The following is a 14,373-nucleotide window of genomic DNA, read 5'->3' as shown; positions in this document are numbered from 1 at the left end:
TGCTTAAACCCATATAGTAACAGTATACCGTATATTCAAACTTTAAGCCTTTAAAACTCCCCACTGAACACACAAGGTCCTTTTAATGAATGTTAAAATGGAGTGCCACCATTTAAGATGGAGCCTGGCTGATATTGTCTGTTTCTACCTTCGTCTTTAGCATGTCATCCCATTGCCAATGTTGATTTGAACCCCTACACCTTGAAGCACAGTCTATTCCAGTAAAGACAGCTCACCTTGGTCGCAGTTCTCTCCGCTGTAGCCCGCCGGACACTCTCTCTTGCACGCGCCGCTCACGTGATCGCAGGGAACACCCGCGGGACACTCGCACTTTCTCTTGCAACCAGAGCCATAGAAACCAGGGCTGCATTCTTCAAAAAGAAACACTGGTTATTAACCATTGCAGATAATGAACCGCCTTAGCCACTGTTTCCGCCATGACTTCAAGCTAGATGCATGCAGCACTCTCTTTTGAGTTTAGCTCTGCTCTGTTATCCTAGTTATTATTTCCTAGACTGGTTCAGACTCACCGTCCTGGCAGGTGCTGCCACTGTAGCCGGGCTTGCAGACACAGCCCCCGTCCCTCCGGTTGCATTCCTGGGTGTTCCGCTGCACACACTGACACTCCTCCGAGCAGCCGGGGCCAAACGCCCACTTCGGGCATGCTGGAGAGAGAGAGAGAGAGAGAGAGAGAGAGAGAGAGAGAGAGAGAGAGAGAGAGAGAGAGAGAGAGAGAGAGAGAGAGAGAGAGAGGTGTTAAGAACATAGGTATGTTTGCTTCATGGACTGTAGGTAGAGTAGATGGATAGAAGTTTGTCAAACTGATGGGTGCCGGAGGTACTCACGAAGGTGGCAGTATCTCCCGTAGAGACCTGGGTCGCACAGGCAGGCTCCGTAGGTGCGGTGGCAGCGCCCGTTGTTGGCACAGTTACACTTCTTATTGCAGTGCTTCCCGTAGAAACCCTTCGGGCAGCCTGAAAACAAGGACGCACCCAATCACATCACATGTTAAGATGTAGAAACTTTGGTCCGATGACCCTTTTAGCTGTGCGTGGCCTGGTAAGAGATCAAAGGTCACTCACCATCCTCACACATCTCCCCACTCACTCCCGGTGGGCAGCGGCAGCGGCCAGTGATGGGGTCACAGGCCGCTCCGTTCTTACACTTGCAGGAGAAGCTGCAGTTCTTACCGAAGGTCCCCTCTGGGCAAGCTGGGGCAGAAACAAGAGGAAAAAGCAGAAGAGATTGACGGAGGTCTGTTTCAATCACTGCCATTTACTGTCCTTTTTATATAAAGCAAAATAACAAGCGCTATAAATTGAATTATTCGATTATTTTTAACACTTAAAGACTTTTAAAAGCGCCCAAACTCCATCTCTGACAAAAACTATTTCCAAAGTTTTTTCTAGTTGGTTACCCCACTGGAAACTTCACACTCTAATCGGTTTGAATTACACTGCTGTGGTGCTTTGCGAGGTGAACACTCTGCTGCAGACTCACTCTGGTTGCACACGACCCCGGTCCAGCCGTCAGGGCACTCACAGCCGTCCCTCTCAGGGCCACACACTCCTCCGTTCGAGCAGTCCTCGCACGTCAGGCTGCAGTCGTGACCAAACGTGTTGTCCAGGCACACTGAGAAACCAACAGGGAGAAGAGACGACTCAAACCGGGTTCCTTGTGTACTGCAGACCCTCTGGCCTGCCTGAGCTACGCTGTACCCCTGCGCCCTTTTTTACCAAATTTCTCAGCCAGGGTGTGCTCTCCACGCAGCTCCCCCTCGCCCTCGTCGTACTCCTCTCCCTCCTCGAAGAGCTGGGTGTACTCCTCTCTCAGCAGAGTCACCTGGGGGATGGGTCTCTCCACGGCTCGCCGGCTGTTCAGGGCTTCCACTGGGTCCTCCAGAGCTGCAGGGACACACACGCGGGGGCGTCACCCAGAGCTCTCCCCTCAAAACCAAGACACCGCCTCCTCTGACAGTGCCACCTTTTTTATAACCCCTCTGCACGGTTCTTGCTGCTTATCTAACAGGCAGTGTTGCGGTGTGTGCGGTCGCTGGTTCGCACCCAGCCTCCGCCCTGTTACACTAAATACCTAAAAAGTCAGTACATATGAATATATCATTTAAAACAGATTAATGCAGCATTCAGAACTACTGTATAACACACTCAGTCATAATATGTAGAAGCACCACACTGATGGGTAATAGTCTGTTGTTTGTATTTCTACGTGATAATTCAGCAGAATAGTTCTATTAAAAAATAATTAACACAGCTGTTATACCACTGAGTGGGTAACATTGTGTCTCAGCTTCTTTAACCTGCATAAGCCCTGATAAATGGCTCTTGGACTGCCAGGGCTAGGAGACAGGGGGACGAGGATGGCGCTTGGTGCTGTACTTACGAATGCAGCTCCTGCGGTCCTCATCAAGCTTGTGTCCGATCTCGCAGTAACACTGGAAGGAGCCGGCAGTGTTCTGGCAGGTGTGATCACAGCCCCCGTTGTCAGACAGGCACTCGTCCTCGTCTGTAAAGAAGGGCACAGGGGTTGAGAAGCCTCAGGATTATCACCTCAGCGCGGCACAGTCCTGTTACGCAACATGATCTGTATAGTGCTGCACGTATGGTGTGCTAAATGCAGTGTCCTGCTCAAACTGGACCCAACACGTACCGTACTGTACATACGTAAAAAGCACTTGCTGTGCAACAGGAACACTGGTGGAGGGCCGTATTATAAAAGTATGAAATCCAAAAGGAAGAATGCTGGAGCAATGCACTCCACAAGGTCTATGCTTTGTGCAAATACATTGATATACTGGTTTGGTGCATTTAGAAAAACATCCGTATTGAGTTCTTACCATCACAGCCACACCCATCGATGTTGAGCCTGTAACCGGCCCCACAGTAGCACTCGTAGCCCCCAGGATAGTTGGAGCAATCCTGCTCACAACAGGAGTCCCCTCCTCCACACTCATCTATATCTGCAGAGGGGAGAGGATACTGTTACTGCAATACTGTGAGCACTGTGCGAATCAAAAACCAACCACCCTCATGAAGAGCAAAATAAAAGAGGTTACATGTCGGGTAAGCTCTTGTCAAAGCACCCATTCCTGGCCATCAAAGATTATTTTAGTTTTACCCTCATCAGTGTATTTGCTTTTGACTGCTGAGTAGCATCAGAGGGCAATAGCCTATTGACTGCTAGAGTGACTTGGGCAATAGCACTGCTTTAGCCAGTAGGGTTGTGCGTGGCAAGCTAAGGGTACGATAATATTATACAGAGTGGTTTAAATTCAGATATTCAAGTTTCCACTGGGCTATTTATGGTCCTTATCGTATGTTCTAAAGTTGTAAATCTTTGCATGGATGGTGGTTATGGGATATTAGGGATTGGAAAGGAACCTTGGCCTTGAGTTCTTAATTGATTTCAAATGTTCCAAATGCTAAAACTACATGTTTATTTTTCACCCGATTAAAGAATGTAGCCAGACATTAAGAAGGAGCTGGATAAATCACGCTCTCACACACACCTGGTTTGCTGCACAGTACAGGGCTCTAAATAAATGCAAGAAATCTTTAAACTTAAAAAAGAGCAAAAAAAAACCCAAAAAATGGAAAGAAAATAAGGCTACTTTAGGTTATTTTAGTTATCCCAGACAAAAATCCACAGAAAATCTGCTCTTGCCCAACACGTGCGACACAATGATTTGAATCACTTCCTTCAGTGAAGACCGCAGGGAAAGGATATACAGACCAGAGATGTTTCTTTAATTTATTCTGATCCAGGACATACCGCGGCAGTGAGACAGTCAGCTGCCCTCAGGCCTGGTAAGTCACCTGGTTGCGGTTGCCTGTGTGCATCAGAAACACAAGAGACCAGCAAGAGAGAGACCGTGCTACCAGACTCCCCGCCTGCAGCTGGAACAACACGACAGGAAAACGCAGGGCTGAGGAAAGGGCATTCACACCCCGGGGGCAGGTCAGAGCAATGCTAAATGAGTTTTGTCATCACATTAATCCACTCCAGGCATCATTACAGAGCTACTCGTGAGAGATGAAAGGTTAAATGAGTTTATTATTCTATTCAAAAGACCTGAACTACAGGCATGTGGAATGAGAGCTTTTTACCACTTGGAATTATGCGCTGTTTCAAGTGAAAGTCAAATCAGATTTATTTTTTTTTTTTTTGCACAGCTCTGATAGATCTGACCTGTTCAACACATGCCAGAGATGCACATTACCTCTCCAAAGTGGACTGGTGTGAAGCCCAGGATCCAAGGACAGTTCTTAGAGATCATGAAACAACGCTGTTATATTGTATAGTACCTTATAGGGGTTGCCTGGGAGTGGATGGGAAAAGAGATCGAACTACCCTCTCGCTCATCTCGGAGTAGAGTGTGCTCCTCCAGGGCAAGGTTGAAGCCCTTTATTTAAGTAGGGATACACACGACCATGGCTTCCCCCTGGAATTAACCTGATATGTGGATCTGCAGACAACTCTGGAGCCCTGTATGCAATTTATGATCTGAAGTCATGTCATGGCGCACATTCACAAAGCGAGGGTTGAAGGGCTGTCCCGTCTAGTCTGTATTGCAGTGTATGGACTGTCTCTGCTCTCTCCTTACCCACGCATGTCTTCTGGTCCTCGTCCAGCGTGTTGCCGTAGTTACAGCTGCAGACCGGTCCAGCAGTGGAGTGACCGCAGTGGTGTGAGCAGCCCCCGTTGTTGGTCTCGCAGCTGTTCACAATCTCCATCTCGATCCCTGGGACACACACAGAGGCGGTCAGTGCTACAGACACACTGTACAAATATACCGTGTCTTGTTTTACAGAGACGCATGCAGGGACAGAGGGAGCGGTGCTCCGGGGTTGAGGTCAGACTCACTGTAGCACTGCTTCCCGTCGGCCCCCAGCTCATATCCAGGGTTACAGATGCAGGAGAAGGAGCCCCGCGTGTTGTGGCAGCCGTGTGAACACAAGGCCTGGCCGGTCGCACACTCGTCCGTGTCTGCAATTCAGAGACACACATGGAGACATCCGTCAAGCAGCGGTGGACTCGATCAAAAAAAAAAAAATAAAGCACCCTGGACATTTGATGAGACTTTCCAGAGGCTCGTAAGGCTTACTGAATTTTAATGCACGTTTTTGACAGTCTGGCGATTTGATTGAATAGAGCCACAGCACAGCAAAATGAAGCAGTATTGTACCTTCACAGCTCCTGCTGTCGGCAGCCAGCGTGTACCCGGGGTGACACTCACAGCGAGCCACCCCGCCTTCGCTCCGGCACTTCTGCATGCAGCGGCCGTTCCTGTCCCCACAGGGGTCCATCACTGGAGAGGAGAGGATGGGAGAGAGCACGGTCAGGGCAACAGGTCAGTATACACCAGGACAGGGAAAGGGATTCAGTATGGATGCAATCCCTATTCATTGAGCGCTCAAAATGTCACTACTGCAGTACAGACTTGCTATAATATATATATATATATATATATATATATATATATATATATATATGAGAGAGAGAGAAAGATATATATATATATATATATATATATATATATATATATATATATATATATATATATATATATAGTTCTTTTTTGTATAGTTTAAAAGTGTATTAGAACCAGCTACTGTACTTGTACATTTTAATATTGTTGATATCTGTGGATCTGTTACCATGATGTTTGTAGCTTCTTACAGTCTCTCCAATGAGTCTGCGTGAAACGTCACAGTAATTCAAAGCTGCCCCCTGATCCTATCGTACATTTCTCTGTTGCACATTGGCTTCACTTATTCTATCAGATCGATGTTATGAAAGCTGTTACTATATTTAATCCCAGCTGAATTATTTATTTAGTGTTTGTGGCTCTTTCCTGAAGCGGGAGGGGGTCGGACAAGAACAAAAATAAACTTGAACCTACGTGACCTCCAGGCAGGCAGCTCACCCCTGACCCCTGACCCTTGGCAGACCGCATGCACTGCTGTCTAGAGTTTAAAGACCAGATACCGGGACACAGCCTCTCGTCCTTCAGATTATTATTTATAGGGATATCGGATGGCAAGTGCATGAGTTCACATCAAGAGATCAGTCCCAGAGGCAGGTTTGAGCATACACACATGTTCCCTATTACATTTGTCCGTCATTCTGTATACAGCTTCATGGTTCATGACACAGTATAATCCAAAGCAAGATGCTGGATCGTACTTCTAGCAGATACGATCTTTAACAAAACATTCCTGCCATCCATGCCTTTTCTTTGTTTGCCACTTTGTACACGAATAGCCATGATCTCCCGTGCCCTTTCCTCTAGCATCTATGATTCAAATGTCAAATCCACTAAAAGATAATTGAAATGATTTGCAGCTGCGGGCTATGAATATTAAATTAAAGAATTCAATAAAACGAGTGACTGTGGAACTGTTTTCGATTTTGATCACTGATGGAGTGTGAATCGATACTCCACATCCCTAGACCACTTGTAACTGATTTTTACACAAGAGAAGGTGCTACAGTATACAACCACATAACTTTTCTTTTACCCGAACAATGACGGCTAGCGATACATAACCCCCGACGAATCTAAGAAAATTATTCTATAACAGTTCTGAGCCAGACTGAGATCTGTTTCAAGTGAGCTTGGCCTGGATCGTACCCTTGTTTCTGGGAGGAACAGAATGCTGTTGTAGGCATGATCCAGACTTGGAACCTTCAAGCCAAAAGTTACACAAGATGTCTGTGATGCTTAAAATGAGCCAACAGGAGGTATGGGGACCCTGCCAAAGCCAGTGTAGATGTAATAGTAAAAACAGAGAAAGGCAGGTCACAGCAGTGCCAGGGACAGAGTGGGGCTGGGGCAGCAGGAAAGGCACACTGCTAACAGGCTCCTTATACACAACATCAAGCTGCCAACAGATACACATTTCAAACACAACGCAGCGAGGCCAGCTCGGGCAGCCAAGTCTCTTTCGCTGTCTGGAATCCGCTTAGCTCCTGCTGTTCTTTTCCTGTTTGAACGGATTTATCTGACATTCTCATATATATATGATGTTGTGGTTAAAATCACGGAATAGCCAAGGTCTTTAATCATAAACTTCTGATCGTTTTTTATTTGCAGTGGTAGGGGTAGTTTAACAGCTTGATCAGATACGGTCACTTCATTTTGCTATGAGCTTTCTTCTTTTTTTCAGAATTCATTTACTGCACATCCCTCGTCTCCAATGTTGGAGGGGGAGGTCCTGTCTGTTTGGTTACCGCTCAGTGAGAAATACATTCCAGACCCTGCTTTACTTGATTTAAAAGGAGGTGCCTCAACGCTGGCATTTTCCATACGTCGACAGTACTAAAGAGACACTGCATGATCCCAGTGACGCTGTCAGTGCAATACTTACGTTTACAGTGCTTGCCGTCCTCTGTGAGCTGGTAGTTGTGTCGGCAGCGACACTGATAGTGTGCCATCGACAGCTGGACGCACTCCTGCTCACAGCCTCCATTGCTGATAGCGCACGTGTTCACAGCTGGGGAGAAAGGAAAGAGATAGCACCATTATTCAAACGGGTTTTCTGTTTAGGCAGTAGGCCATTCTCTCTTTCTCTCTACGTCGAACCCGACGAGGAAGCCAAAATAAATGTGTCTTGGTGCCTAACAATGTTCTGCTCAGCATCAGGTTTTGGCTTTACGCTCGTGGCTCTCCTGTTTGTGATCCAGGCGGAATTCTCACTGAGTTTCCTTGCCCTACTGAAGTGAACGAGCTGTAGGGTGGATAACATGTCTGTCTCGCTCTCCTCTTCTGGTTTGAAATCTGTCTCTGTAACACATTTCCTGCATTAATATCTGCCTCACTGAGTCATGTGTGCGCAAGTCTTTAGCAATGCGTTTATTTAGCTTCTTGCTTGTAATATTCAATCAAGAGGCTCAATTTCCTAGGGGCGATTTAGCTGTGCCATAAGTTAAAAATCAGTGTCTCACTAATTCAGATGTATGTCGCGGCTAATTTTGTAATTGTTCAGGTCCGTACTGCAGATGTGTGACGGATTCTGTGTGCAACAAAGGCAGTCTCAGTTCTTGCTGATTGAATGCTCCATTAACACACTTGTGATGATATATTTAGATATTGAGTGGAACAGGGTGGAGGCTGGATGCAATCCGGCGACCCCACACACCACAAGCATTATGAATGCAAATAAGACGGGCTCGTCTGCATTCGTGGTTTTAGAGCTTTTAACCTCATCTCAGCTGCAGTGCGTCACACAACACTGCCTGTTACACACACACAAACAACAGTGCGTCACACAACACTGCCTGTTACACACACACAAACGACAGTGCGTCACACAACACTGCCTGTTACACATACATCTTCCCTCAAACTCATTCTTTGTGGTTTTGTGAAGTTCTCGTTTGGTTTTAAGTGAAACCACAAGAACACATCGGTTTCAGGAAATCGGATCCAATTCAAGGTCAGGAACACAAGCAAGAGGCCTCTGAATCACTGAAATAATAGCTTCGCTGGGCCCCACGGTTTTCTCCATATCTCTTACTACATTTGTGTTTATTTATTTACCCATTGAACCACAGTATTGCCCAGAAAAACGATGATGACTTTGGATTCAATTTTCAATTTCAAAATATATATATATATATATATATATATATATATATATATATATATATATATATATATATATATCAGAAGCTGAAAGAAACAGGTGCTAGGAACGTGCAAGAGGTCTGCCATTCTTCTCAAAGTGCATTTCCAGTCTTCTCTCCTCGTCTGGCTTAAGGTAGGAATCCTGAGCTGTGGCTTGCGCTTGGTTGTCACGGTGACAGGCTGAGTGAGGCCTGCTCTGTTTTCATACCTATCGTCAGGGGGGCTCCTTGTCATTTTCTAGGCCTGTCAAGCTCTGTTGGTTTAGTTAAAAACCCACCGATAATGGGGATAAAGTTCTGACACGGGCCACGTCTCGCTCATTTCAATATTTACACAGATTTCTAGGCCCCCTCTGACCCCCCCATCGGCTGCAGCTAAGGGGGTTGCAGAAACTCATTCTCTCTTGAAATAAAAACATGACCTGCTGTAAGTTATTTCATGCAGGATGACAGCACCATTTCCCCCCATGAAGCCTGGTATTTACGTTTACCTAACTCGTAATCAAGGGCCATGTCTCTCCATGTTATTAAATAGTTAAGTTTTCCTGACCTGGATAGAGGTTCTGTTGATTTAGGATATGGCTGCAAATTTTACATAACTAGCAAGAAACAACAAGCCATAAGTACATTATTTGAAGCTTTGTTACATCCAAGATTAGTTTTGTAGGGGGTAGATATGGTATGAATATGTTTCTTGAGGGAGTACTGGCACTCTTCCATTGCTAAAACTGCTACAGACAGGTTTTTCCAGTAGTGTGTTTTCTACATGAAAATTAACTATTTAATTAACAGTAACGACACTTTGCTCTTGAAGCCAGTTTCCAGATCACTTCCTAGATTGAGTGAAGTCAACTTTCCAGTTCCGCGCATCTAAGCTGTAGGATTCGAACCCTGATCTCCCGACTCCCAGCCCCGATCTTTAACCATTCCCCCCACCCGATTGTAACTGGAATAAAAAAAAAACAGGACAAACTAAAACAGAACAATCCAGAGATAGTGCAGCAAAACAAAGGAGCGGATCCAGAAAGAGGAAACTAATTAATTATTTCGCTCCCAAACTGTATGGAAAGTGTTTCCGTGGCCTCTGTGAGGTGCAGAGACGTTGGAATGCTTTCTTGCAGGAGACTGACATTGGCAGAGACTTAGAGCTCTGGTGCCTGCCAGCCAGCCACTGCTGCCAAGAACATCACATTAATCAGGGATCGGGGTCGCCGAGCGGCAGGGGGAACTGAGCAGTGCCATGCCTTTCAACAGGCATTAGAGCGATAGCATCAGGGGGACAAAGAGCAGGAATTCAGAGGCAGTCCTCAGAGCTTTGCACCGCTGCATTGTCCTTTGTGAGATTCCCACAACTCTCTGGAAATGCCACAATACCTCCTATACTGCTTGTGTCCAGAAAGATGCATATTGTTACAGGAGCGCAGAGCATTAGCCTTAAAAAAAAAATGCATCGGGGCACCTACCTCCTTCAAAAGGCCCTGTCTTTGAACTGCTCTCCATTTAGAAAGAACCGCCTGCCAAGCGGTCAACCGGGACTGCATTGGAAAGGATCAGCGCTCAGGAGTAAAGAGCTTGTATTGAATCAAAATACAGGCACCTCCAGAAAGCCGACAGATCAAGTCTAGTTTGCAGCATCTATCTATCCAACTGTTCAGCTGGCTACCACTCTAATTATCTTATACACACATGCAGTGTCTATGGAAAATGAAATTGTGGATTATCAGGTTTTTCCAGGACACCCTGCTCAGGTTGCCAGAAAGAGTTGCCTAATAGTTGGTGTTCCGTGGGCTTAACCGTCCCACAAGACCAAACCTGGACCCTCTCCTGTACCCCCCTAATCAGATCTCTATCAGCAGCCCAGCATGCCTCACCGATGCAGGTCCGTCCGTCCGTATGCAGGCGAGACCCCGGCTTGCACTCACAGAAGTACGATCCCGGGGTGTTCACGCATCTGTGCTGGCAACCCCCGTTGTGCACTTGGCATTCATCAACGTCTGCAGATTGACAGGAGAAAGAAAAAGAGAAGGAAAGGACATGAGTAGTATTGTTAGTTATTATTAGCATTAGCAAGCATGTCGCCTTTAGCACAACTTGACAATCCTGTCCTGAAAATAAAGTTAAAAAGCTGCTGAGTGGAGAATCTGTGCTTCTCACAGAAACCCGATCGAACAATCAGCCTGTTCAGCTTTCCTTAAAGAAATGGAATGGCTTTACAGCATTCCAGCTTCCCTTAGGCAAATAAATAATGATGTAGCTTGACAGCCATTCAGAAAAACAAAGCCCATATGAAGACAAGAGATCAGTGAGGTGGGAGCAGCTCCTGCAGTTCAACTCCACTTCGTAATGAATCTGAACTGCATTGCATACTGTACCAACTTAAACAAGTGCACTGAAGAAGGCATTAACCAAAGGGTTTCACACGTCATATGAAACACTTTGCATTGTGCAGAGACCTCCACTAGACCCCTGTCCCCCTGTGACATGATCATATATCTCCATAGCTCAAGGCTGTAGTGATGATATACTGTAGTCATGTCTTGCTTCTGCAAGGAACTGGAGCAAGAGGTTCCCGAAGCGTCTGCCATTGCGATTAAAATCTAAAGCCTGGACAGCTGCCGCATTTAGACCCCTGATCCCCTGCCTTCCGCCTGGAAGAAAGTGGGCACTTGTAGAACCCAAAACCAAACCTAAAAGCTTTGCAGGAATGTCCACTTTGTCGCCTGGGGGTTAGGGGTTAACTAATCAGCTATTTCCTGTAGATAACAAGCCCTCGATGGAAGCCGTGAGTCTGCATACCCGCAGTTAAAATATCAACCTCGGGAAGCACGCTTCTGAGATGAGCAATCACTCTTAAATACTGTGAAAACAGGACCATCTCCGGGGATGCACTGATACCCCCCATGAGCCACGCAATCTACAGCACATTATGCACACTCAGCACATAACCCTTGAAACGCTTTGGTTGTGTCTGATCCAGAGTAAATAATCCCTTTTCCTTGCCTTGCCTCTATTTGTTATACTTTCTAGGGTAACCTATTTATTATTATTATTATTATTATTATTTATTTCTTAGCAGACGCCCTTATCCAGGGCGACTTACAATCGCAAGCAAATACAAATACATTCAAGTGTTACAATATAAGTCATACAATAAGAACAAGAAATACAATAATTCTCAAGTGTGACAAACCACAATTCAATAATACAGCAGATAATAGTGAAAGTTACATCAGGATATGATTAAGTAGTGATAGTTACATCAGGATATGATTAAGTACAAAATACTACAGATTAAACACTTGGCAGATTACAATATTCTGAGGTACAGGATTAAATGCAGTAAAATAGGGGGCAGATAAGAGCAAAATAAAGCATATTTAAATGAAGGGTGATAGTGTCCCAGGATACAACAGAGGAGTTCTACAGGTGCTGTTTGAAGAGGTGAGTCTTAAGGAGGCGCCGGAATGTGGTCAGGGACTGGGCAGTCCTGACATCTGTAGGAAGGTCGTTCCACCACTGCGGAGCAAGGGTGGAGAAGGAGCGGGCTCGGGAGGCAGGGGAGCGTAGCGGAGGTAGAGCCAGTCTTCTAGTGCAGGCGGAGCGGAGAGGTCGAGTGGGGGTGTAGGGAGAGATGAGGGTCTGGAGGTAGCTGGGTGCAGTCTGATCAAGGCATCTGTAGGCTAGTACAAGAGTCTTGAACTGGATGCGAGCGGTGATCGGGAGCCAGTGGAGCGAGCGGAGTAGTGGAGTAGCGTGGGCGAAGCGAGGTAGAGAGAACACCAGGCGAGCAGCAGAGTTCTGGATGAGCTGGAGCGGACGGGTGGCGGACGCAGGGAGGCCAGCCAGGAGGGAGTTGCAGTAGTCTAGGCGGGAGAGTACCAGGGCCTGGACCAGGAGCTGGGTAGCATAGTTGGTGAGGAAGGGTCGGATTCTTCGGATGTTGCTCAGGAAGAATCTGCAAGTGTGTGCCAGAGTGGAGATGTGCTGGGAATAAGAGAGGCAGGGGTCCAGGGTGACTCCAAGGTTCTTAGCTGAGGAAGAGGGAGAGAGTGTGGTAGATTCCAGAGGAACAGAGATAGAGAGATCAGAGGAGGGGGAGGAGGAGGGAAAGAAAAGGAGGTCAGATTTAGAGAGGTTGAGTTTGAGGTGATGCGAGTGCATCCAGGAGGAAATAGCAGACAGACAGGTAGAGATACGGGAGGAGATGGTGGAGTCAGAGGTGGGGAAGGAGAGGAAAATCTGAGCATCATCAGCATAGAAATGGTATGAGAAACCATAGGATGCGATGAGGGGGCCCAGGGAGCGGGTGTAGAGAGAGAACAGGAGAGGACCCAAGACTGACCCTTGGGGGACTCCAGTCAAGAGAGGGTGAGGTGTGGAGGTTGCTCCACGCCAGGTTACCTGGTAAGTGCGGTTGGAGAGGTAGGAGGAGAACCAGGCCAGAGCAGTGCCAGAGATCCCCAGGTCAGCAAGAGATGATAGTAGAATAGAGTGATCAACAGTGTCAAAGGCAGCAGAGAGGTCGAGGAGAATTAGGACAGAGGAGAGAGAGGCAGCTCGGGCACACTTAAGTGAGTTGGTGACAGACAGAGGAGTGAGCAGAGCGGAAGCCAGATTGGAGAGGGTCAAGCAGAGAGTGGTTGGACAGGAAAGCAGAGAGCTGGCGGTGTACAGTCCGCTCGAGGGTTTTGGAGAGGAAGGGTAGGAGGGAGACAGGACGGTAGCTCTGGAGGGAGGTGGGGTCGAGGGTAGGTTTTTTGAGGAGGGGAGTGATAGAGGCTTTTTTGAAGGCAGAGGGGAAGATGCCAGAAAGTAGAGAGGTGTTGAGGAGGGAGGAGATGAAGGGGAGTAGAGCAGGAGCAGCAGCTTGAAAGAGGTGAGTGAGGAGGGGGTCCAAGGCACACGTGGTGGGTTTGTGACCCTGGAGCAGGGAGGAGAGGTCAGAGTCTGAGAGGGGCAAGAAGGTGGAGAGGGAGGGCGAGTTAGTAGGGGATGTAGTGGGTGTAGGGGTTGGAGCAGGAGGGGGTGCGGGGGAGGGAGAGGTGTTAAAGAGTTTGCGGATATCTGAGATTTTAGAAGAGAAGAAGGAGGCAAAGTCGTCAGGGGAGATAGAGGAGGGAGGAGGAGGGGGGGGAGGGTTTAGGAGGGAGGAGAAGGTAGAGAATAGTTTACGTGGGTTGTTAGTGGAGGCTTGGATTACAGATTGGAAATAAGCACATTTAGCAGAGGAGAGAGTAGAGGAGAAGGAGGAGAGAAGAGTGCGGTAAAGGTCTAGGGCAGCAGGGAGTTTGGTTCTCTTCCATTTCTTTTCAGCAGATCGCAGTGTGATTCTTGCCGAGCGGAGCACAGAGGAGAGCCAGGGATGGGGAGGGGAGGGGCGAGCAGGTCGGGAGGTGAGGGGACAGAGGGAGTCGAGGGAGGAGGTGAGTGAGGAGAAGAGGGTGGAGGTAGCAGAGTCTACGGAGAGTTGTGAAAAGGAGTCGATAGGAGGGAGGTGAGAGAGAGCAGTGGAGGCAAGGACAGAGGGGGAGAGAGAGCGGAGGTTACGGCGAGAGGTGACAGTGGGGGTAGGAGGAGCAGGGAGAGGGGGGAGAGACAGAGAAAAAGAGATGAAATAGTGATCAGAGAGGTCCAGGGGGGTGACAGAGAGGTTGGAGGGGCAGCAGGCCCTGGAGAAGGTGAGGTCCAGTTGACGGCCAGCTTTGTGGGTAGGAGGGGACGGAGAGA

The 14,373-nt window shown here is 47.4% G+C and overlaps 1 protein-coding gene across 3 annotated transcripts in view; it reads right to left on the bottom strand.

Moving 5' to 3' along the window:
- Positions 1-14,373, bottom strand: part of LOC117963782 (multiple epidermal growth factor-like domains protein 6) — an 84,282-nt gene that overhangs the window by 12,271 nt on the left and 57,638 nt on the right. For all 3 annotated transcript variants that reach the window (XM_059002647.1, XM_059002650.1, XM_059002649.1), the window contains 13 exons: positions 10,518-10,640; positions 7,389-7,514; positions 5,204-5,326; positions 4,882-5,004; positions 4,622-4,759; positions 2,855-2,977; positions 2,401-2,523; positions 1,737-1,904; positions 1,501-1,632; positions 1,083-1,211; positions 846-974; positions 531-665; positions 237-371 (listed from right to left, as the gene is read on the bottom strand). In XM_059002647.1, coding sequence (XP_058858630.1) covers positions 237-371; positions 531-665; positions 846-974; positions 1,083-1,211; positions 1,501-1,632; positions 1,737-1,904; positions 2,401-2,523; positions 2,855-2,977; positions 4,622-4,759; positions 4,882-5,004; positions 5,204-5,326; positions 7,389-7,514; positions 10,518-10,640 — 1,707 coding nt within the window. The remainder of the gene's footprint in view (positions 1-236; positions 372-530; positions 666-845; positions 975-1,082; positions 1,212-1,500; positions 1,633-1,736; positions 1,905-2,400; positions 2,524-2,854; positions 2,978-4,621; positions 4,760-4,881; positions 5,005-5,203; positions 5,327-7,388; positions 7,515-10,517; positions 10,641-14,373) is intronic.

The sequence above is a fragment of the Acipenser ruthenus genome, chromosome 27, assembly GCF_902713425.1.
Source record: "Acipenser ruthenus chromosome 27, fAciRut3.2 maternal haplotype, whole genome shotgun sequence".
In the NCBI taxonomy this organism is placed as follows: Eukaryota; Metazoa; Chordata; class Actinopteri; order Acipenseriformes; family Acipenseridae; genus Acipenser; species Acipenser ruthenus.
This window is presented reverse-complemented; position numbering and strand designations above follow the sequence as displayed.